Genomic DNA, 25,167 nt, shown 5'->3' with positions numbered 1-25,167 from the left:
TTCCCTGGTTTCTCATTGTGCCCACAACTCTCTCCTGTCTGCTGCCTGCTCTTGTGCGACATCCTCCCCTCGCGCTCGGACGGACAGATGAACGAATGGACGGACGGACGGACAGACCGACTCACTGTCTCATGGACCGACTGGCTGACGCAGAAGTGGACGAACGAATTGATGGATGGATGAAAGAACGGACGGACGGACGGACGAGTCAGTGGACGGAAGCATTGGGTTCCTGGAGCACGCAACTCTGGAGTTCCGCCCACCATCACACAATCCCATTCTTCTTCTGCTGCTTCTTCTTCTTCTATTCTGCAGAGCTTCTTTTGACTTTGTTCACATCACTGGATTGAATGCTTGAATTCATGAGCTCTCGCACACACGAACTCAAAAATATATATATATATATATATATATATGCATAAATAGATGGATAGATATATTTAAAATTATATTGTATTCCATTCAGATTATATTCGTGTTTTTGTTTTCTTTGCTGTTTGTTTTTTGTTTTGCTCAGTAAAATTAGAAGAGAAAAAGAATCTTTAGTTTTTTAATTTAATTTTTAATTTCACGTTGTCATTAACGATGACATTAACAATGTGTTTTGCTGATCCCGCAGCGTAGAGTTTCACTGTAGCGTCTCCTTTGTGTGTTGATTTCGTTAATGTCGATGTCTAATTTTCGGCCATTCACAATTCGAAGTGATGAAAACTAGCATGGGATCTAAGCAATCGGCATGTCCAAAACAATATTCTAAAAAAAACACAAAAAAGAAACCAACTGGCTGACATCAATGAGCCTTTGAGTTGTCTGAACGATTCATGCAAGGGAACACGGACCGGGGAATCTGAAAGAGAGGGATACCGTTTGTCATTCTGTGGAGGAGCCAAATTCAGGTGTTGTTGTTGTTGTTGGAATTTTTCCTTCTTCTCCTGCTTCTTTCCCCATTGTTTTCTTCTCACAAACAAGACCCTTCTCGCAACTTGTACGCTTGTGGTGGCTTGTCGGAGCAATTACAAGACAGATTCCTGAAGGAATCTTACACCAGCAACGAAACCCAACCCTCTTTTCCTTGTCGCAACCTGCATCATGGAAGCAACAGCATGTGTGTGTTTTTTTGCATGTGCGGCTTCCGAGGCTTTGGAGTTCTCCCCCACAAGGTTTGAAACTTCCAACCCAGTGCCCTCCCCCAATAATAATAATAATAATAAAAACTGGCTTACTCCCTTCCATGCTTCGTGGTCGGTCCTTGTTGCACGGTTTCACGGGTGTTGGTCGGGCATTCTCCGGCTCTTCCACGCGAGCAGTCCCCCAGCAGGGAATTCATGCATTTCCCCCACTTCTGCTGCTGCTCCTGATGCGGCTTCTTATTCTTATTCTTATTATTTCCTCTCAAGATGCTGTCGCGAATCACGATCCCACAAGCTCTAGCTCAGTCAGCGTTGGAGGAGGGAGGGGGGAGAGAGAGTCAAGAGCAGACGAAGAAGAAGGTGGTAGAGAGTTACTAAGATTACTGCAGGCGCTGTTACTACGATTACTGTTACAACTGATACTACTACGTCGTCGTCGACGAAGACGAAGACGATGATCATGATCATGCCCGTAGACAACGCTATGATATAGTTGGTAAAAAAAAAGAATCCAATCCTCCTGCAGTTACATTCATTTATTTTTTTTCCTATGGTGAGGCGAGTGCATGACTTTGTCTGTGGTTGGCTTTGCATTATCCTCGAGGATTCCCTACACGAGGGACTTTAGGTCCTATTCAATATGGGGAGCAGACGAACACAAGTCAAAGGTGTGCCAAACGAGACTCAGTTGCAGAAGCAATGGCATGGAGCGGTGATGATCAAGTCCTCAGAAGTAAAACTGCATTACGGAAGAGAAGAATGAAAGAATATAATTATATAGTTATATAGTTATATATTTATATTTATACATGGTCATAAAAAAGACATATTAATCCGATCAGAAAATTTCAGTGGAGTCCCCAAATTTCAGGTCCCTACACTGAAACAGTTTTTTTTTTTTTTTTTTTTTTTTTAAAATAGATTGGGCTGTTTGTCCACCTGTCTCGAGTGGGTTGAGGAAGAATTAAAAACTTGGGAAATAGTGGGTGGTACATGAGATTGGGTGGCAGCGGTCACATGGTAAAGGGATATGAGCACGAAATAGAGCATGCTTGGACTGGGATATTGAGGGGGAATTATGACCTTGGGGTTTTGATGACACCAGGGTCCGTTGGTTATAGCATGATTATTATAAGATAAAGGCTGGACAGGACGCTGTACTATGTATGTATATGTATATATATATATATAAGACGCTGAAAAATAAGGGAATATTCAACACGGTTGCAACTGTGAGAGAACGACAAGCAATGGGGGCGGTCAGAAAACAAAGTCTAGGCGAGCGAGAGACTAGACGGATGGACTGGATACCAGGCTTGGACCTCCTCGTTGGACTGTACACTCAGGGGTGACGCTGCGCCTGTTGCGGACAGTATTCACTTCAGAGGAATGCTCTATCTTAATCACTGCTCACGGAACTCAGGGACATCTCGGGAGTATTACAAGTGAGTCGATTTGTAGACCCAACTGAGGAAACCCCATGAACATCAAAAGGTGTGCATACAGACGTGGAGACAGACGATGATTCCGGAAATAGTGCCCTCCCCGGCATGAGTAATCCGGACTGTGGAGCAGCATAAAAAGATCCCCGGAATTGGGGGCAACTTTGAAGAATGAGAGCCATCGTGCAAGCTAAACGCAGGAATTAAAATCGTTTGAACAGGGAGAGGTGGGAATCCTGACCGAGAGAGTATGCTTTACTTGCTGTTGAAGTCGGTATTGATGACGGACCAGACCAGGTCGAGTTGGCATAAAAGCTGGCAAGCGTTGAAGTTGATGACACAATCACTGTCGACCAGGGTCACATCCGTTGTTGTAGCAATCACAAGAGCCAAGCATGATTCGTACGAGGCAGCGGGGAGGTCACTTGCTTTTTGTAACTGCTGCTGCTGCGCTCGTCGACACGCGAGACGAATGCGTCAAGCTCGGGTCGTCATTAGCTTAGATCGCAGCCCTGCACTGAAGAGCGTCCTCTAGTGAAGAAGGTTTTGCAGGTCGGCTCACACATTCCTCCCACTTCTGTCCAGAGGGTTCGTTACCTGATCGTGGACTGGTGTGAGCGCTGGTTATGATTCTGTTATTCAACCACAGAGCCCATTTGTTTCATCTGTGAGCGTGTACGCGCACCGACTGGGTTGATCTGGTCCGGTGCATCTATTGGGTCGTACCTTGCCAGATTGGCCAGCACAACTGTTCCCCAAAACTAGCCGCTTTCAGCGTTAAAGGATTACCTCGGAGACCTTCATTTCCCTTAGATTCATATTGAACGACGATTACTGGAGTCTTGTAATAAATATTTTCAAGCGCCTTCAACTTCCCTCTTTCTGTTAAACGCGTTACTCACTTGCACCTCTCTTTTTCTGCCATTGGTAGCATTTCAACAGAATCCTCCAGAACGCTTCAATCACTCCACAGAATCGCGAGAAGCGTGTTCAAGGGTGTATCAGATACACCACTGACAATTGTGGATCTTAGGAAGGATTCACAAGATGGAGTCGAAGATCGTTCCAGTTACAGGATCAACTTTGGTTTGTTTGGCCGCAGCATTGCTGTTTCTGGTGGGAGTGATGAGAAGATGCTGGTTTGGTGAGAAGTCTCTGCCCCCAGGGCCAACTGGATGGCCAGTTGTGGGATCGCTCTACTCGTTGGGGCCTAGAAACATTCCTGCGTGTCGAAGGTTTGCCGCTTTAGCTGCCAAGTATGGTGCACTCATGTTCCTGCGAATGGGTTCGCGTCCAACTGTCGTCATATCCGACTCTACAACAGCCAAGGAGTTCTTCAAGAGTCAAGACAACAATTTCTCATCCCGGCCGCGGCTGGCCACTGGCAAACACTTCGGATACGACTACAGTAGCGTGGTGTTTTCCAGCGGAGAAAAATTTACAGAGATGCGACTTATCTACAGCGCTGAGCTGCTCTCCTCGACAAACGTGAAGAAGCTAGCGCCGGTGAGGATGGAGGAAATCCGATTCCTAATGGCCGACGTTTTGCGTCGTTCAGAGAGTGAAAGACTCGGTGATCGTCCCCACGCGACCGAAGGACTCATCAACATAACCTCCATGGTGTTCAAAGCGAATCTGAACTTGATGGGGCGAATCATTTTCAGTCAGAGCCTGTTTGGAGACTCCGGGACGGTGAATGCCACGCCAAAAGAAGTTGAGAACTTCAAGTTCTTTGTCAAATCTGCAACAAGACTGGTGGGACTGTTCAATGTCGGCGACTACATACCCGCGCTAAGATGGTTGGATCTACAAGGTTAACAAAAAACACAGATCCCTCTTCAACTGTACCACTATCGTATCAATTATGTCGTAACGCCGGCTACACATACACACACACAATGTGCAGGATGCACTGCTATGCCAAACACACCACTGGTGGTCTCAACTTTGCATTGGTTTGAACTTGCAGGAGTGGAGGGAGACTTGCAGCGCTTGAAACCGCATCAAGAAGGTCTCCTTCTTCCGATCATTCATCAGTACCGGAAGATGCACCATAGTGCGGAAGGGTTCTCCAAGCAGGAGGACAGGCGGGTAGACTTCATCGCTGCTTTAGTGGCCAAATACAGCACTTTGTCCGATGAGAATATCATGGCTGTTGCTATTGTAAGATTTTTCCTTCCTCTCGTTAGCTTTGAGCGACCAGGTTTTAAATCCTCCTGTAACTTGGTCTTAGGTTCCCACCAGCAGCGTTCCAAATACACTATACACAGTCTTGGTCGGTTCTTTCGTGGCGTTCAAGCAGCGTTCAAGTAATCTGGAGGTCCATCAAATGGCTCTAGCGTTGCCGCTGGATATACTTTTTTGGTCAAAAGTTTAGAAATGTAAAAATTACTTTAGTTGATTTTAGCAGACTTCTTGAATTAGAGGAGGAGCCAGAGATAGAGTTCAGTTAGGAATCTTTCCGGCATTGTTCTGCTAGGCAAGATATTAAAGATTCTGCATATTTACAGACAAGTAGAGCAAAGAAAGGGTATCGTGCTCGTCGCAGTGGGTTCAGCCAGTTCTTGAAGCATGTATCTAATTTGTGGGATTCACTTGCCCGGATTATTATAGCCCATGCTGGTTTTGAATGAAGTTGAAAGTTGAGAATCTGAGAAGAAGAAGAAGAAAAAGGAGAAAAATCATGTGACTATTTCCTAAACCTCAGTTGTATCCGGATTGTGGTGATGCAGGACCTGATTGTGGGGGGCAGCGACAGTGCATCCACTGCCGTGGAGTGGGGCATGACCGAGCTACTCCGACATCCCCACTATTTGCAAGAGGTGCAAGCTGAATTGGATGCAGTGGTGGGTCGAGACAGGCTAGTGGAGCTGTCCGATTGTGACAAACTGCCATTCTTAGACTGCGTGGTAAGAGAAACCTTGCGGCTTCACCCACCATCTCCCTTGGCCATTCCCCACTACAGCAGCCAAGAATGCACTCTAGGTGGGTGCCGAATCCCTGCAAAAACAACAGCCTATGTAAATATACACGCCATACATCGAGATCCCAAGGTTTATACAAACCCAAATGAGTTCCAGCCGAAGAGGTTCAAAACCTTGCCATCAATGCAAGTGATGGCTCAGAATTGCGAGAGCATCCCATTCTCCGCGGGCCGAAGAGCGTGCCCAGGACAAAAATTCGCTTTCCCCACTGTGATGCTCATGCTCGGTAACCTACTGCAATGCTTCAGTTGGTCTCCCCCACCTGGCATCAGAGGCGAGGACATCGATGTGGACGAGGCTCCGGGAGTTGTTTGCTCCCGTCTTAAGCCATTGGTGGCTTCAGCGACACCAAGAGTGGAGAAAAGCGTCATCCTCGACCATAAGTAGAGAAGGGTAACACAGAGAAGGTTCAGTAATAACAACATGAGCAGCTAATTCAGATGTTAATATTCAGGTTTTTCTTCTATTTTTATTTTATTTTTTTGCCTTATATTGTAAAACGGCTTAATAAGATGGTCTTGATAAATGATACATCGAAGCTCACTGTATCACAAATACGAGAATAATAAGATGTATAGATAATTTCTAGGTATTTCTAATACCTGACTTGTAGTTTCCAGTAATGACGATATAGTTGTTTCATTCCTGTCGGAAGAATTTCAACTTCTGTGCAGCAGGCTGGCTCAACAGTTGTCCATTTCTCTGAGCTATCCTTCGGTGTTGGGACTCCCATGTTACGCCGTCTACTCAGCTGTGGAAGAGGGTAACTAAAGCATCTCAACATGCAAACTCTAACTCGCTGCCTCCCCTTTGAAGAATAGTGTAATGAATCGCTGTTGCAATCTGTAATGGAGATCCATGGCTGACTGAGAGCATATTATTCTATAACCAAAACTATTCTATGCGTGTCTGCAGAAAAAAAAGAGGTGTTTTGATATTTTAATCTTCGGCTTCTGGAGTCACTGAGTCGGACGGTCGAACGATTTCGATCAAATTCCAATTGAATTGAACAATAATCGGGCTATGTTCATGTTGAGTTTCATAATTTAACTAAAATCTCACAAGTTTTACCGAAAGACAGACCTGTAGAACTTCACAATTTCCCCACCATATCTTGATACAATCGAAGAACTTGCAAAGATAAAATCAAAGTATACTTTCCGTTAACGATGTTTGCTCATCGAACAACGTGATCGCATGAGAGGTGTCACCAGGCGTGGAATAGGAGCTTGTCAGTGACAGCTGCTGTCAAAACGGCTGCACAGACAAACAGGGAGAAGAGTCCAAGCACAGCGGAACTCCCTAGATTTGTCCGAACCTACTGGACCTCCAACAGTCTAAGCTTTATTCTTGGAGGAAATTTACTCTCGTGTTCTGTAGTATAGGGATCAGCACAAACAAGTGAGGCTTTCCAAAGCCCGTGCAGATATGTTTGGAGCCTCTGAGAGATCTTTTTAAACAGATTCTTAACAGATTTTCCGGTGATTTGGGATCCTCTGGCCACTCCCCCTGACTGTTGTGCTTGTTGGCTAAATTGGCAACAAGCGTGCAGGCACCAACCGCTAGTTATGGAATGAAAATGCCAACCATTGGGGGATTCACCACTCACCATTGGGTTTGTGTAAGCTGTACAAGCGATGTGGTCCCCCAAGTGGGTCCCCGGCTATTTCGCTCGCTGCTTGGCGTTTTCGTGAGAGAGTTTGGCGGAGTAAAATGTTGGTAGCAAAATCTGAGACCAGAATTAGTTGAGGTCAGATTATGGTAGACAACCAGGACAATTCAAAATTTGAGATCACGTTCACTTGTAAAAAAAACCCTAACACCATTAGCAATTGCAAATCTGCGATACGGCACATGACGAGGCATACTAACAGAGAATTTTCTGTCGACTCGGATACTTGGGTCCTCTACATGTCGAGTTGTTGAAATGCTTCATAAAATGTTTTAGCTAGGGTACTAGGATGCAACCAGTTCAGATATTACAGTTCTTCGCGAGTCGGACTGTGCTTCTTTCCGCATTAGTCTCGTGACGGAAGATGCATTTGTCCATGCAAGATTCAAACACACTCAGAACTGAGCTCTCCGGATTCCAGTCATTGTATCGAGAGGTCGTAGGATCTGCGAGACGAGTTTCTTGACGATCTGCACCCAGACACGACACAGAATGGCATTCGAGTCGTCACAAAACCCACATTCCGAGGCAGGGAGCAATCAAATCATCGTCAAATTCGGGCACGATGGTCAGTGAGATGACAATTTCGAGAACGCCACCCTCCCAGCGACCTTCCCTAAATCCAACATCACGGTCTCGCCCACGAAGAAACTATTTAAAGACACTCTTCCATTCTAATTGAGTTGAATGCAAAAGGAGTGTTGTGAGAGCCAAACCACACAACCAGACCGCAGTGCTGTGTGATTCATTCATTGTCCCAATGCCAATGCCACGAGAGGCAGCCATAGTCTACATTGTCCTCATGAAAAACAAGCCACAAGACGAGAGCTACTGACAACAATCCTCACTAACATTGCCTTCTTGGTTTCCGACCCCCTAAAACAAAATGATATTTTGACAGACGATAGATCCATAAAAAAACACTAAAAACACAAAAAAAGAAGTTTTGAGCAAGACTTGGCATTCATTCAGAAGCAACAAACTGTGGAAACAGATTCAGCTACAACTTGAGCAACGCACGCTTGAGTTACAAAGCATGAGACAACGGAAGAAGAGTGAGAGCTCGTGGCTGCAAGGGACCCTCTTCACTCTCCCTCGTGATTAAGGACTTGCCTGAATCCTGGAAACGCCCACTGTAAGTGTATTAAAGGAGTACAAAATGTAGGTAGAAATCACTCATTGTTGAAGGATGTTGATATCTCTGATGTTATTGTAAACATGGAACCAACTCCTGTTGGTGCAAATCTCTGCACATTCTATTAAAGCATTTTGTTGTTGTTAAAATTGAAGGTGCTTGATAAACCGTTTTGTTTCATTGTTGATGTTCAGTTCGCTTTGTGTTGTGTAACCACATTTCTAGTTGTAATGTTAGTCGAGAACTTTATTTTGTTTTCAGATTTTGGTGCAGTGTTGCAAAGTGTTAACAAGTAACATATGATGTGTTAACAATTTATTACTTTATGTTGAATTACAGTGTAATAAGATTTCTTGTGTTTTCATCACATAATCTTATAAAAAATATGTATGTTGTTCTTGCTTAAGATTTTTAAAACTTAAAGAATGAATATCCAAGAACCATTTAAATAGCAACAATTCCATTTTTATTATGTAAAGTATTAAATCAATGCTTACAATTTGAGTTTTGTGCTACAATTGTCATAAGCCATCAAATCTTAACAATAGAATAAATTTTAGCAACCTATCTCTAGGAAAAGAATGTTTTGTCTTTTACCTAGATTCTAGAGTCAATGTAGGACTACATCTTGTATTCATCTCATGGCATCCAATACATATTGTAAACAGATTTTACTATTAAAATTAAAATAAAATAAAATAAAAATCATTACAAGCTCAAAGTAATAAATAAGACAAGGTTCACACAAGACATCTGTAGCTTGTTGGCATTTCCAAGATTTGAGTAAGTTTTAGTGACAAAAGTTTTCTTTAATACTTAAAGATGGATAAAAATTATCATAATCATCTACATTCTTAACCTTCCTTAGTCTATCTTTTAACTAATTTAGACTACATAAAACTCTTATTTATCATCTATAAACAGCAATTTCGATGGTACTACATAAACAACAAAGATTTAATTATGTGTCCTTAATTTTATTTATTTGGTTATTGATGGAATAAATTATAATAAAATTAAATAACGAGAAGAAAAATAATGGACACATACAATTCCTTCTATTATCTACAAGATTATATAGAAGTCATTTAGAGTTTTTTTTAGAGGTTATTTAAAAATCATTCTTAGGTAGAAGTAAAATTCTTGTACAAAGCAAAATCCAAAGAAAATTTAAGATGATCTGAAAAGCTTCTCTAAGATAAAAACATAAAAATAGTCAAATATAAAAATTGCTTGTCATTCTCTTTCATATCTCTTTTTTATACTTTTAAACAATCACCAATTTTATTTTAAGACTAGCATGATTCTAAAAGAATTTGTTGTTTATAAAGAATAATAATTTTATATTTATATGTATTAAAAAAAACTCAATTATTTAATATATGTTACATTACAATAGCATTTTTTTTGTTTTTTTATTATATAAATAACTTAATTTTGTTTGAGATTTTCAGAAATGGTTCTATATCTTTTGGGGAGGAATAAAGTTTTAATATTCTAATTTGTAAGAATATTTTCAGTGGTTTTTTGTCTAATATAATTAATTTAAAAAAGTGAATTTTAATATATTTCATAATCATGATAAGTAATAAAATAATAATAATAATAATAATATACAAGAAAAAAATAAAGTTTTGAGATAAATAGTAATTTATGAATTTGGCTAAGATAATTTATTAAAATTTTATATTAAATTTCAGATTTAACAAAATTATAAAAATACACTTCATATATGCATATATGCAACTTGCAAAATAAAACCACAACATATTAAAAAGATATGTAAATAGAAGCTTTTGAAATAAATTTGTCATACAATGTCTATAGGCTCTTGCATATATATATATATATATATATATATATACACACAAACATACATCTTGAAGATAGGATATGTACAAAACTTCTATAGAAAAATTAGCCTTATCATTTACATGAAATTATTGCAATCTCATTAATTTTTTTTTTTGTGAGATTATTTCCTTAAATTCTTTGCTTGTAACTTAATAAATTATTTTATATCAATTAAGATCTATTTTTTTATTAAAAAAAAAAAAAAAAAAAAAAAAAAAAACTTTCTTATCTAGTAAGATCTAATATTTTTTTTTATCTAAGCCTAAAAAAAATAAATTTCTTTTAAAAGACTTAATTGAAATTAAACTTATTTATAATATCCTAAGTATCCATAACATCATTTATAATTTATTTTAAAAAATCATTAGATATATATATATATATATATATATATATATATATACCAATTAGAGTTCTATAATAGAAAGTTTTTATAATTTTTAATAACTTCTTATAAAAGAAGATTGTAATGTGTTATTGTAAAGAATATTATTGTCTATGATATTGTTAGTTCTTCACAAAGAAAGTACTTTTTGAAGTATTTTTTCTTCCTAATTTATTTTTTCTTCTATTATTATCAAATTTTTAAAAATTAAATTTCAATAGTTAAAAAAAAATCTAATATTTAAAAATTGAAGCTGAAGCTACTCTAAAAAAGTAGTCATAATTGATAATGTAATGTTTTTATTACAATTTTAACTTCTTTTATCTTTATTGCAAATGCTATCAATGGACTAAGAATTTGTTGGTAGTTGTAAAAGTTCTTCTAGGATCTTATTGATTTTTTGAAGAAAACTAATCTTAACAAATATATTAATAAAAAAAAAAATTGTTCAGAAAGATAACGAAGGTATTTCTAAGAACTTCTTGATTTCAAAAGTAAGTAACTTGAGCTCAAAGTACAAGTTGCATTGTCATGATAAAAATGTACATTACCTACTTTTTTTCTATTTTCTTTTCCAATTTGTGATGATTTTAAATCGAAAAGTTCTTTCTTGCAAAAATGATTCTACAATTTCTTTCTTTGTATTCCTAGTCAATATATACTTCTCAAGTTGTTGATGATGTAAACATATTTTTTGAATATAGTTTTAACATAATATATGCTTTAAATTTTAATTCGATTAGTTTTAGGATTTCTAAATTTTGCAAATTATAATCTAGATATCTTTTTATTCTTGTTTCAAAAATTCAAGGCAACTTATTAATGCAAAAAAAATCAAAAAATCAAAAACTTTTAAGAACACTTGAGCTAAACAAGTGCTAATGAGTGCAACTTAAGAAGATATTCCAAATAACGTATTATATATACATATACAAAAAATAAACAGAACCCAATCACATAAACAACTTACTGTGACAACTTATGCATAAGAACAGTCGACTTCCTCAGTGTTCTAGACTTACAAAACTGTAACAAGAGCCATCACTAAAGTACAAGTAACACAAAAACAAGCATGACGACTACCCTAATTATGATCTACGTCCAGTAAAACATCAACGTTTGGATAAGATGGTTTAGGAAATCATAATTAGTTACCTACTTAAGTCTCTATGCAAGTACTCTTAAGATTGTTGCAGAAGTGATGATGTTCAGCGTCCTCTCTTGAAGCAAGAGACAGATCATTATGTAGAATGCAAGCATGAGAAGAGCAAACGGCAACGAATGGGATTCCTAGGCAGCCTCCTGAATTAGTCAATATTAACCAGCTTGCACAGTGACTCACCATGTAAAAGCACTGTAGACTTGTCCACTGTGATCGGCTTCATGCTGTGCACGGACGCAGGTGAAGATGGCTCCTCCAATGACACTAAAGCATGATAGTCTAAAAGAATATAGCACTACCCTGCAACTGAATTTCAAAAGAAGACTAAATAGTGACGCGACCTAGCAACCGTACTAGACATAATTGTACCCCAGAATAAGAAAGGACATTAAATCACAACAGAACACAATCCGTGAACAACAGGTCTGCATAATAACCACGAAGACAAAGGATGAACCCAGGAAGAAGTAACTGGTTCAGAAACAATAAATGTGCAAGGTAGGACTGTAACAACGCTTTCTTGCATGAGTCTACTTTACTGAAAGACGGTGCTGTACTGAAGAAAACCAAGATGCTGGCGGTTGCTAAGAAATAACAACAAGACCAGTAGTTCATATAAGCATGTGTCTAACTCTCCCCGGGGGTTCCAAGTTACTCTACAACCACATACCATGTATCTCACAGAATTAGAGCCGCAAGTCCTCAATGTCTACACACCAGACTTCCACTCGAACAAGAAATTTAAAGGGAGACAGTCGACCCCTAAGAAACGCTGTTCTGAAATTCGAAGCAGAAGATTCTGTTTCCTTTCCGCTAACTACGCATCTGGTATAGTACTCTCCCAATGTCAATGGAAGTATAACAGGGCAAATTAGAATAAGTATAGCTGCACGGAAACGAGAACAGGAGAAAAATAATATAGAGGGTATGTACCTGCTCATGCAATTTAATACGAGAAATTAAGTACTAGAGTGGGTGGACTTTGTACAGGGTACAGGTTAGCCGGGTTTCCTCTTCCTTACATTTCCCAAGTACCACGTCCTTCTCATGCCGTACATATCCCACGTTCAGCACTCGAATAGACAATCTTAGTATCACTTCCGATGATTTTTAAAAAATTGAGTCAAGACCCATAACATCATAGTTCCTGCTAATGACGAACCGAAAACGTAAAAGCGGAGGTAATAAACACGTCATGATATTTAGTAGACCATCTCAAAAAGGTGATGTCTCCGTTAGGGACGATCACATTCATAAAACGTTTTCTCGATCATAATGACATGCCCTGAAATGTAATAAACCTTCACTACTAAAGCTGCAGTAAGGTCTCAAGTGCCCACATAAATATAGCTCCTACATGTTATGGAAAACTGCAAAAGGTGAGACGAAACGTGAAATGAACATCTCTCATACACGTCTAAGTGACCAAACCATGAAAATTTATTCTACTTCGTGCCGTGGGTAGATGCAGTAAACCCGTGCCCCGTAATCAGCTACACACAAACCTGCAGCTCTACACCCATGAAAGAATTGATCTTCATCATCTTTGGGTATTCGCCTTCTCCAACTCATAAGGAAGCATGGTTTAGGGAGAAACAAAGGCACATTGGTTACATTATTCCTTCTATCGTTCAGCATTTCTTCTCCCAAATTTAAATCAAGATGGTGACGGGCGTGTGGAACGCCATCGGTAGTTCCACTTGAATCAGGTGATAGGTCTTCCACTCCAACTGCCTTTGGTTTCCATGTTTGTAGTAAAAAGACCAGTGTCTTCACGAGATTTGCGTATTGCTTTACATCTGTAATAATGAACAACAACACGGATCACTTACTATCGCTAACATTATCAATTCCTGAGATATATAGAACATAATTCTATTCTCCAATTAAAAGTCAGGTTCAAAAGATGACCCCACTTCTTTAAAATACTCGTAAAGCACGTAGCACTTGGGGCTAAGCCACAACCTCTTTGACCACTCCAAAACATTTCAGTCCACAGCTGAAATATTAATATAGTTTCAGTATGAGCTCTAACTTTGAGTACAAAACTACGATTAGGAATGATTCACAAGCTCAGGATTCGGGGCTCACAAAGCAGGATATCACTCGCAATTATCAAGTCCCAATCTGGACATTCGATTGGAAATTTGTCGCCCCATGTATCTGATATATATCATACAGCATCAGCACTTAGAAAGACCACCCAAAGACCTAGCAAACCAACAGTGTAAAGCCAGGAGCAAGAAAAGCACTTATGAACGTAACAAGACCTAATTGACAAAATTTCTGAGAACATCAATCACTCAGTAAGTCACATAACCAGAAGTTATCAGGGATTAACTTTAGAACGATTAAAACCTCACATCCGTCTATTGCCACAATCCCAAAGCAAGTAAAGAAAATAACTAAAGGTTGATCTCTAATCTAAATGAATTTCTGCCAATATAAAGAACAATGACCTGAAGAGCTTCAAGGTAAGTGAGCAACGTGACTCTTACGGCGAATGTGAGGAGAGACCGATACGTCGTTGGCTCTATGGTTGCAGTGAATATTTCTTTCTATGTCCTCATCATCATAGTCGGAGGTGGTGATGTCGAGGTCGTAAGTCTTCCTCAAAAAAATGGTTAGCGCCCCAGTTCCACTGTACGATCAAAGTATTGCAGTTTGTAAACTAGAAAAGCAGCACATAAGCAACCAAAAACCTAAACAATAGTCATACAAAACAGTCAAGTCGAAATTCCTTAATCATTTTAAAAAATAAAATAATAGTAAAACAATTACTCAAAAATGGAGGAGACCGTTGGCAAAGAAGACACCTTCCAAGTTCCAAAATTCGACGGCCAGAAAGCAGGGTTGAATGCTTGATCAGCCATTCCGCAAAAATACAAGTTCCAGGCCACAATAAATTGGCATTAACTTGGTGGAAAGAAAATTCCCGAATCTTCAGTGTCTGTTTTCAATTACATCGAACACGAACAATAAATGCATGTGGACGCAACCAAGCAGACCCACTCACGTGAAAGAAAAGCATTTCTCACGTCTAAGATAATATTCAAAAACGCACGGATCCTCGAGATCATTTACAGCCCATACGACATACGACAGGTGGACTCATCAATAAACACTACTTTAAGAAGAGAGAACACTTGTTTCTTATGTTTTTTTTCAACGGCGTTCATGAAAATTCCACATTTCTGTTTCAATCAAATAAGAACTGTCGAATTCTTATCAGTTCCATACGAGGATATAACCAGATGATCACAAAATCAGCAAGTACCATGCCATGAAATTCATGATCTCTTTCGACAAACGCACTATCACCAGCTGAATCAGCAGAATCATCTGCAAACCACATGCATTTATTGTTCGGATTTAAAATCGAGTTCACTGAAATAAATAGTGTCTGTAAACTAAGCATGCTTTGTTTCAGATTGAGAATAAAATTCACCAAAACCTGGAGAAGGCAGGGCGATTCCATGATCTAATGGGAATCAATTGAATGGAAAGAGAAGTGAATCTATCGTCCTACCTGAATCCGAGTCACCAGCGAACAGATTACCAGCTGAGAAGAGAGCTGGGTCCATTGCTCCGATTCAGAGATGAGTTTAAAAACCTCAAGGTGTTCACGCATCTCCGTTCTCCAGTTTGACAAACACACCAAATAAAATAGCATAAAATTGAGAATAAAACCACAAGAGTCAATCCAGTTCGGAATGAGTATAGGAAAATAAAAAGGTCGACTTTCAACTGTATAAACAACCTGCCATTAATGAAAATGGCGCGATTCGAGACATGACAGTGACATATAAACACGGTTCCGGACCTCCAAGCTTGTACGAAATTAGTGTCTCGCCTTAGCGATGCTTGAAGTAATCGCATTTGCAAACTCAGAAATACCGGTTAAGTATAGAGCATTATTGTAATACTCAGTTCAAAGAGAGAAAAGTCCATTTGGTCATAAATTGATAAGCGGAACGACGTATTTATTCACAAACAACGAATGCCATTAGCATTTCTGCAGGAAAATAAAAAATTGTACGCTGAGCAATAGATAATAGTTCCTAGATCACGTCTCCGAAATCTTGTGAAACAAAATGAGTACGGCTTGAGGCACACTAGATTTGAATACCTCACTACAAAAAAGGATTGCACGTGTAACCTCAATTCGGCAGTCACCAATTCAATAGAATTTAAAACTAAAAAGCATTTTAAAATTGTAGAATCAACACACGCGATTTCTGTCCAACACTCTACACATCACGTGGACGCAGGGAAGAATGCGGAAAGGACGAACATCTTTTTGGCATCCACACAAAGCCGAGGGCAAACTTTTCAAGTTCACCAGCTGACGATTAGCGGGCAATGTTTCCAAGAGCCGAACAAACCAAAAGGGAAAGATCCCGAAACTTACAAGCGGAAGTTGTTTTACAATTCTCCAACGACGACTCGAAAGCATCACAATGCGCATCTCGCAGAAGCACCAGACATCGCAAGCACTAGAAGTCGCCACCGGATTCGAAACCTAATTTTATGTCACCCGAGACTGCTGCTGCTCCGGAATCCACAGACACGCACTCGTACAATGTTTTACTGCTGCTGTGCTGAACCAGACTCGGCGACAACGAACACGTCGTGAATACTGCTTTGCTGCGTCACAGAAATTGGCACGCCGAAGGGGAATTGCGACATGGCTCGCAGCACCAAAACCTCTTCTCCCTGCACCGCAAAAGCTGATTTAGTATAGAAAAATTCGAACTCTCGTGTTCTAGTGAGGTCGTTCTCCACCTCAGTACATGATTTGTTAACATATTTGATACACATTATGTACAATTTAATGATGTAGATTCAATAATGTCAGAATCTTTATTTTACATTGAGTGGTTTCTACATGATTTAGGGTTGGAATCAGATTTAATATTGTTTTTTTAATTAATTCATGTTTTATTCTTTTGCCTCCTGCTTTTTGTAATGAAATATTTTTTACATGGTTTTGAAAAATTAAAATGACCACGACAAACAACTAATGAAAGAATGGTTTTCTGTTTGTTTTTAATAGATTAGGATGTAACATGCATCATATTTAAGTTCAAAGAATGTGCACAACTATATTTTTAGTGACAAAATTAATTTCATTTGTATAAATTGATAATGTTGATGAAAGTAATAAAGAAGTTTTTTTTATTTTTTATTAATGTTTCCTAATGACTTGTAACCTTGTTTTGTGTGAATACAGTTGTAATAGAAGATGGAATAAATAAATAGAATTTATAAATAATTAGATATCTTAGTACATTAAAGTCTGATGGGATACCTTATTCAAGGTAAAAAGTCAAAGTTGGATGTTTATCAATTATTAAAAATAGATTGCTTTATGTTTAAGAAGTTTAGAAGAGTTTTTTTTTATTATTATTATTGTTAATTAGTTCAAGAAGAATTTCAAATCCCAATGTATAAAAATCCACATTAGTTTATTACAAAACAATGTGCAATTTATTGTTTATCTTTGAGAGTAAGAACCTAAACTTACTCTAAAAGATAAACAATAAATTAGCTCCTAAATTAGCTAGAGGCCTTGGAATTGCACCAAAGGTTACTAGAACAAACAACACAAGTTGATGGAGTTTAGTAAAACACTAAAGTAAAGAAGCAATAGTTGGAAGGGACATTAAAAATACAAGAAACTATGCTAAGAATATGGAGTGTGGCAGGAATGTGTGCAAACAAGAGTAGACTTCTTCAACAAGTTGAAGGCTTAGCTCTAACAATTCCAATGAAGAACTTTGAAAACTCTTAGAAGAAATGCCAAAGTCAATTCTAATCAAACTAGAGAATCCAAGTACTTCACAAAGTTTTGATGTTGTTTACTTATTAATTTATTTATTTATTGTTGACATCATTGATTCTAAATTGCTATAAATTGTTCAATTTTTGAAAGTTTGGATTTGAAATATTTGTTTAGCATTTGTGGCATAATGCTTTATATTTTTATTTTATCTATTAAATTTTTTTATAAATATTAAAAAAAAATACTATAAGTAGGTTTTAAGCCTCACTTAGACTCCATTTCTAATCACTTTTTAATTTTTTTTATTATTTTTCTCGTATTGGATCATTTCTTTAAAAAAATAGCAATAGAGTATTGTAATATAGACAAATTTGATAGAACCAATTAGTATCTCTAGAATGAGAGGACTATATTCATTATATGAATAAGGATTAATGGAAAGTGGTTTGCAAGAAGTACAAGAAATCTATTGAGTTACCCATAGATCTAAAAAATTACACAAATATGAAGATAAAAATTTCATAGCACTGTTTGCAATTTTCTTTTATTTTTAAAGTATAGAATTTATTACTACAAGTAAGGTTGAAAGCATAAAAATCACATAGAAACATCTTGACATAATGTACTAGGTGGAAGACACTTCAAACCTATTATACTTGATTTGTGGATTTTAAATTGTGTTAATGAATAAAGGTGATAGCATTATTACATAAATAAGCAAGCTATAAGAGATAACTAGGCAACTTATATCAATTAGCAAAAAAAATCAGATATACACTTTGAAATAGAGTTATTGGAAAGTCTTACAAAAACATTTAGTACAATTGAAGTGTTACTAGAAACTTGCACCTTTACCAAATTGACTTTGCAAATAGTCACAACTTAGCTATCACAACAATTTCTTATAATAAGAATGCAAGATCTATCTCAAAGGAGGCTTTAGCAACAAGTGTCAAATCTAAGTCATAATCTCATATTCATAATCATGGAGGATGTTTTTATAATCACAAAAATGATGTCAAATATAGATATTATGGCAAGAAAGATTTCTATGAGAAAGAGTATTCAACCAAAGAGAAGGACAAAAAGTCATGGAAGTTGTATATTAAAGAAAGATGATAATATATATATAAGAAGAAATTGGAGTGGCTATTGCCAAAAACTAGAAAATTAGAGACTCTTCAAACTAAACTAGAAGCAAGATAGGAATTGACAAGAATGAAGACATCATTCTTATCTCTACATATACTATCTAAATAAGAGATATGTAGCAATATTCTATAAGACCTCCAATATGTGTCCAACTTGCAAGACATGTGTCTAACTTGCAATGTAAGTATCTTATATGTATATCACATAGCCAACTTGTACCACAAGTGACAAACATTAGAGGCAATCAAAAAGATATTGACTCTGATAAGATTTTTGCTCTAGTAGCAAAAATGACTTCAATTTATAAACTTATTGGATTTGTTGTAGTTAGAAGTTTATCAAATGGATTTAAAGAGAATATTCTTAAATGAAGATCTTAAAGAGGAGATTTAAAAGAAAAGATTTACATGGAACAACTCCAAAGCTATGTCTCTAAAAGCAAAGAGTCTTTCATTTGTAAGCTCTCTAAAACTCTATATGAATTCTAGCAATTTCTAAGGGCATGGTACAAGAAAATAGATGAGTTTATTGCCTCACAAAGTTTAAACATGGGTTGTGTAGATTTTAATATTTATATCATGAGGAATTCCAATGAACTTATTATCATTGCATCATATATCAATGACTTATTATAATTTGCAACAACAAGGGACTTCTTTTAAAAACCAAGAGTTACTTTGCTATAAGAGATGAAATATTTGGAAGAAATACATAATATCTGAGGCATGCAATTTATAAGAAACCAAAAGAATCATATGATTTATTTAAATCAATAAAATATATATTTTTTTTAAATTAAAAGCTTTAGCATGGAAGATTACAAATCTTTAATTACAACATTAGTTTTTAACAAATTATTAGGAATCATGAGTCCAAAAATTCACAAAGAAGATGAAGCAATGAAAAATATTTCATATCAAAGCACAATTGATAACTTAGTTTACACAATAATAGGCACTTGAAGAAGCATTGTATAATTGAGGCTCACTTCATGTGGTTAGTTTTTTTGAATCTTCTTAGTTAAGTGGTGAATTTATTTTGTATTTTCATCATTAAACTTCTATTTCAAGAATATACCTCATCATATTTTTTTAATAGTATTTGCTATGATTCTTACTTAATTTTTACTAAATTTATAAATTGCATTCTTCAAACAATACTACTAATATGAAACCATATAAAACACTTTAATTTTATACCAATAATGTGATTATGTTTATTATTAAAAAAATTCTTATTAACTTTTAACAATAATAAGATCTTTGTTGTATATTATAATAAATATTATAATATTGATTTTTTTGAAATATAGATGGAAATATTTTAAAATAATAGAAAGTTAAAATATTAACTAATTTATAATTTTTGGATTCCAAAAAAATCAAAGGTGTTGTATAAATAAAGATTGTCATACACTATAGATCAAGTGCCAAAAATCAACATTAAGTTGCAATCTAAATCAAGTAAGAATGCACAAGCATCACATTCTTAAGATCGATGCAATTATAATTTTAAAACTACATCATTAAAAGAATTTTAGATTTTTCATCTTTCACTTGATAAGAATATCAAGTCAATAAAAAATTTCTATATAAATCCCTAGTTGACACTAACAAGGTCAACTAATAGAAAATGCTAAGTAGATGAAAATCCACTAAATTAAATGAGATTACATCCATTCAACAAGACATTGCCACATCATATGACAAAGAAAAAATTAAAATGCTCATGTACTTGTTTTGTGATTAATTTTAAATTATAATATTTATTTGATAAAATTTAATATATAATTATTTTACTATATTCAACTAAAATGATTAATACATGTGATTCTAAAATTACAATTATATTATTTAATACAATTTTCTTTGAAAGTAAACATTGGTTATCAATTCTTCAAAAATTATATAATAGTATAAAGACTTATTAAGTTTGAATTATATTTTCAATGATTTTATATAAAAATATTAAAAGAAAAATTATAAATAAGTATGATGAGATTTAGATGGTAGAAATGATATGTTACTGAATCTCTTGTTATTTAAATAAAGATGTCAAGTCTTGGATAAACTCAAATCTTGGAATAAAATCAAATCTTGAAAAACAAGGCTTGAATATTAATTTGTGTCTTTGAAAGAGAAAACTTTGGAAAATGACTTTCCTGAGTTATTCAAGTTGTGTTTGGTTTGAAGTGGGGTTACTTTCTAAAATATAATATCATGCAATTATTCATATGTTTTCTATTCTTTTGTTGACAATATTACTGAAGATTTTTGTAAATATCTTTTGACTCTCAATTATTTAGACCAATATAATAAATGTTTCTATCACTGTCCAAAACTATATAGGGATTGACTCAGCAAAAAAGGAGTTTTTTTCTTATGATCTACAACAATTGTTCCAAATAACTAAGAGAGGGGAGATTAGTTTTTCTGTCACATCAAGAAGAAATATATAGAGGCAGCAAAGTTCATTTATTATTTTCTTATTAAAATGCTCAGCTTACAAAACACTTGTCTTTAAAAGTATATTCAGAAAAAACACTAAATATTACGTGATTCATTTTTTAATGCTATTAAACCCTTCTTATGTGCAAAGTTTGATAAGTAAAACAATTATTTCTTGTGTACTGTGGTTAAACCTCCACTTCAAGATATCAATATTAGAAATATTTTCTTCATGTTGACTTAGTTTATCCATTAAAAAGGTAGTTTATGAGACTCGCATGAAGGCCAATAATTTCACAGTGATTGATTGGGTGTCTGAAATTGTTATAGCGAGAGTCAAACGTCATATTCACATATTATAGCAAGTCATTTACACCAGCTCATATATACATTTAGCATTCGTCCAGAAGCAGAAACATGAGGTTAACCAAACCTAATTCAAATTCCAGTATCCAAACAAACAAGAGTATAAAACCTAAACAACGATAGCATCTAACTACAGAAGCCCTTTGTTTCTAAACTTGGGTATTGCTTTTCCAGTAAGATTTTGAATATGGATGAATGAATAAGAGACTGAAGAATCAGCGCCATACTTTTCATTCATCCATCAAGTGAGGCTCCCCTCGCGATTGGGCAACAGGGAGCCTCGCTAATCATGATCACATGCCAAGATAACGGAAAACGACAGAGAAGCGGGTGGATGAAGTTTCTATAGCGAGGGTCAAATGGTGCGGAATAAGAGGGCGCTCCACTGACTCCATCCAATAGCGGGGGAAAGAGACAATCCCATCTTTTACCATATTAAGGTACACGAAGTTTAATATGGAAAGACGGGGACACCTCGCTGTTGGCAACAAAGTCCCCATTTACTTCCTCCTTATCGCTGCTCCTCCTCATCTTTCCCACCTCCTCCTCCGAGCCTTATGATAGTTTGCCGTGCTGTGACGATTTCGACGTCGGTGTCTGCGATTGCAGCCTGGATCGAGAGACGTTGTGACGCAAAAGGATTCACGCCTCGCGTAACGGGAAGAATTGCAGCGGCGCTTCGTGGAGGACGTCGTGGTGAACGGAGCTCGGTAGGGCGGACATGGCTTCTCTTGTGGTGTTCGAAAAGATCGGAGGTGATGGTGTCTTTGCAAGTTCTGTGAGATATGGTGGTGATGGTGATGTTGGTGGTGTGAAGGGGGTGAGGATAGCAACGTTACTGAGTTAGATGCGGGGGTGGTGGTGGTGGTGAGGAGGAGGAAGGGGAGAAGGAGTTGTGGTTGCGAGGGAGAAAGCAACCATGGGCCAGGGAGCTTCGACGGTAGTAGCTTGCTCGGGTAACCCTAGTCGAGTGCAGGAGGAGGAGGACGAAGAGGAAGGGGAGGAAGAGAGGGAGAGTCAGAGCAGGGCGGTGGAGTTGCAAGAGGGAGATGACTGGACTGAGTATGCGCCCGACGAGTGCGTGGCTTCGGTGTTCCGGAAGCTGTGCACCGCGGACCGAAATCGATGTGCGTTGGTGTGCAAACGATGGTACAGAGTGGAGGGGCAAGGGAGACAGAGGCTGACGCTGCACGCTTCGGCGGAGCTAGGGTGTGCCCTGCCGGGGCTGTTAGAGAGGTTTCCGCATATTACGAAGCTGGTGCTCAAGTGCGACCGGCGGACGGTGAGCATCGATGATGGAGCACTGGTGTTGGTGGGACGGTTGTGCCAGCAACTGCAGAAGGTAAAATTGAAGGCGTGCAAGGGACTGTCAGATAGGGGACTGGAGGAATTTGCAGAGCTGGTTTCGGGGTCGTTGAGGACGTTTTCTTGCGGGTCGTGCCAATTCGGGCCTCGGGGAATCAACGCGGTGCTGCAGCAGTGTGAGAATCTGGAAGAGCTGACGGTGAAGCGGCTGCGAGGGTTCATAATGGGTAACCCAGGTCCTGCGGAGCACGTGCTGCCAGGGCCGTGCAGCATCAAGAGGCTGTGCGTGAAGGACTTGCCGAACGCCCAGCTGCTGGGCCCGCTGATAGCAGGGTCGAAGAGTTTGCACACGCTGATTCTGAGTCGGGTGCCGGGTAACTGGGATATTCTTCTGGAGATTATTACGGAGCACACGACAAGCCCGGTGGAGTTCCACATGGAGAAGGTGTGCGTGACGGATCGAGGGCTAAAAGCGGTGGCGCGGTGGAGCAATCTGCAGGTGCTGTACTTGGTAAAGCCAACGGAGTGCACGAATCATGGGCTGTCAGCAGTGGCGAGCGGATGCCCGCTGTTGAGGAAGCTACATGTAGACGTGATGAAGAGCAGTCGCGTGGGAGATGAGGGTCTGCTGATGGTGGCGCGGAAGTGTAGGCATCTGCAGGAGCTGGTAATAATCGGAGTGAGCGCGACGACGGCGAGCTTGAGCCTGGTGGCGTCAGAGTGTCCTGGGCTGGAGCGTCTGGCGATCTGCACGAGCGAGACATTCGGTGACCCAGAGCTGTCGTGCATAGCGGATAAGTGTTTGGCTTTGAAGAAGTTGTGTATAAAGGGATGCCCTATCTCGGACCGTGGAATGGAAGCACTGGTGAGTGGATGCCCGAACCTGGTGAAGATGAAGGTGAAGAAGTGCAGAATGGTGACTCCGGCGAGCGTGGCATGTCTTCACTGGAATAGAGTGTCTTTAGTAGTAACACTGGATGCGCCGTCAGCAGTTCCAATTGCCGCCCAGGTGAGTTGCGGATATATGCAGTCATGAGTAGGATAGGGGAATAGCTGGTGACTTGTTAAAGGGTATGCGAATTGGACAACCGGGTGTTTTTTAAATTTTTTATTTTTAGAGCTGTTTATAATTCCCTCGTTTGGTAGAAACAGCATATGATAGTTTTGCGACACATTTTGAAAATTATAAGAGGCGCGTAGTAAATTTATTGCTGATTCTGTTCAACATGAACTCAGTTCTAAATTCTATGGTATTGTAGAATGCAGTTCTGAAGTTTCTAAGTTTTTAATACGAATTTCATAGGTCATCAACATAAATGCTGTAGTCTTCGTTCTCTACTCTGAACAGCCTCGCACCATTCATATCTTATGCTGCGCAATACGTATACCTGTGCTTTGTATAATGTTTTGTGTTGAGTTGCAGTGAAGCTGAATGATGACCTCATCCAGAAATTGCTCGAGTATTTCTGTGTAGCGAATTTGTCCCAGCATGCAATGCTAAAGTCATGACTCTGGTTGATGTGCAGAGTGAGGAACGTAGAGGATCGATCAACATCTATCCAGAGAACCGTCCACGACCTTCCCAATCCAGGACACCCCTTGCGAGGGCCCGACTTGCGTTTGGTCTTGTTGCAGGCCACATGCTTCGGTGGTCTGTCTCGAATGGTTCTTAGCGTGGTGCATTCAGTGGACTCGGCAAATTGAAGCTTGTAACTCTTAGTATTTTCAGTAGGACTCGAAGTCGTCTTTGTCAGGATAGGAAGAAATTATCATGTATGTGATCATTCTTTTTTAGTTAGTTTTACATCGCACGACAATTGATGTGATCGCCGAAGGCAACTACACAGCTGGCATTCAACGATATTGGAGTGGTTTTCTCCAATCATGAGAGATATTTTTTTATTCTTTACCCAGGCGTTGGGTTTGTAAAGCGTTTGAAGAAAATTTTCTAAGTGTGGAAACCATACTGTCCATCAGCCGATAGTGCCGTGATGGGGTTAATTAGGTGTAGACAACTTTATTTTCTTTCCTTTTTATATTCAGGATCGTTTATTGTTTTTTGATTTCAAGTTGCAGTTCATGACCCGTACTGTATGACAGCCGTCAGTGTGCACAATAAATTGCTGCACAGTGTTATCAATTTCTTGAATTGTTTCTATTTCAGAAACAGGAACATATTTCAACAAACTTGAATTTGGACTTTGGTATGTCGATGGCATTTTATGACGACTCCGAACTCATTAGCTTTGTTGAATATCTGCGTTCAAACAGATTGTGTTTCGAACTACCTGTGCAGGGACAGCACGAGATTACATATGCTATAAGGCCAGTTTCAGCAGCTCTTTGGG

At 38.1% G+C, this 25,167-nt stretch overlaps 4 protein-coding genes across 7 annotated transcripts; 2 read left to right on the top strand and 2 right to left on the bottom strand.

Annotated features, from left to right (window-relative positions):
• The first annotated feature begins 2,096 nt into the window (after positions 1-2,096).
• LOC112294113 (flavonoid 3'-monooxygenase CYP75B137) lies at positions 2,097-6,264 on the top strand. The gene is made up of 3 exons (XM_024544287.3): positions 2,097-4,385; positions 4,542-4,735; positions 5,305-6,264. The coding sequence occupies exons 1-3, from the start codon at positions 3,620-3,622 to the stop codon at positions 5,941-5,943; spliced, it is 1,599 nt and encodes a 532-aa protein (XP_024400055.1). The 5' UTR covers positions 2,097-3,619; the 3' UTR covers positions 5,944-6,264.
• Positions 4,270-8,368, bottom strand: LOC112294114 (uncharacterized). Of its 2 annotated transcripts, XM_024544288.3 has the most exons (5): positions 7,945-8,356; positions 7,540-7,698; positions 7,166-7,285; positions 6,159-6,399; positions 4,270-5,572 (listed from the first exon to the last, which is right to left on the bottom strand). In XM_024544288.3, exons 1-5 carry the CDS (start codon positions 8,012-8,014, stop codon positions 5,554-5,556), a joined length of 609 nt encoding a protein of 202 aa, XP_024400056.2. In that variant the 5' UTR covers positions 8,015-8,356; the 3' UTR covers positions 4,270-5,553. The 2 variants fall into 2 exon arrangements, with proteins under 2 accessions (XP_024400056.2, XP_073396485.1); XM_073540384.2 differs by lacking the exon at positions 6,159-6,399 and having other exon boundaries at positions 7,945-8,368.
• Positions 8,369-12,979: 4,611 nt separating this feature from the next.
• LOC112294050 (protein N-terminal and lysine N-methyltransferase efm7) lies at positions 12,980-16,492 on the bottom strand. 3 transcript variants are annotated; one of them, XM_024544161.3, is made up of 7 exons: positions 16,176-16,491; positions 15,294-15,402; positions 15,042-15,106; positions 14,581-14,714; positions 14,263-14,405; positions 13,856-13,927; positions 12,980-13,563 (listed from the first exon to the last, which is right to left on the bottom strand). In XM_024544161.3, the coding sequence occupies exons 2-7, from the start codon at positions 15,346-15,348 to the stop codon at positions 13,205-13,207; spliced, it is 828 nt and encodes a 275-aa protein (XP_024399929.1). In that variant the 5' UTR covers positions 15,349-15,402; positions 16,176-16,491; the 3' UTR covers positions 12,980-13,204. The 3 variants fall into 3 exon arrangements, with proteins under 3 accessions (XP_024399929.1, XP_073396593.1, XP_024399931.1); XM_073540492.2 differs by having other exon boundaries at positions 15,047-15,106; positions 16,176-16,489; XM_024544163.3 differs by lacking the exon at positions 15,042-15,106 and having other exon boundaries at positions 16,176-16,492.
• A 5,523-nt stretch (positions 16,493-22,015) lies between these two features.
• LOC112294439 (F-box protein At1g47056) lies at positions 22,016-25,006 on the top strand. Its single transcript, XM_024544844.3, has 2 exons — positions 22,016-23,828; positions 24,346-25,006. Exons 1-2 carry the CDS (start codon positions 22,434-22,436, stop codon positions 24,490-24,492), a joined length of 1,542 nt encoding a protein of 513 aa, XP_024400612.1. The 5' UTR covers positions 22,016-22,433; the 3' UTR covers positions 24,493-25,006.
• Positions 25,007-25,167: the final 161 nt, after the last annotated feature.

This window comes from Physcomitrium patens, chromosome 17 (assembly GCF_059467195.1).
Source record: "Physcomitrium patens ecotype Gransden chromosome 17, ASM5946719v1, whole genome shotgun sequence".
In the NCBI taxonomy this organism is placed as follows: domain Eukaryota; kingdom Viridiplantae; phylum Streptophyta; class Bryopsida; order Funariales; family Funariaceae; genus Physcomitrium; species Physcomitrium patens.
Note: the sequence above shows the minus strand (reverse complement) of the source record. Positions and strands in the feature narration are given on the sequence as shown.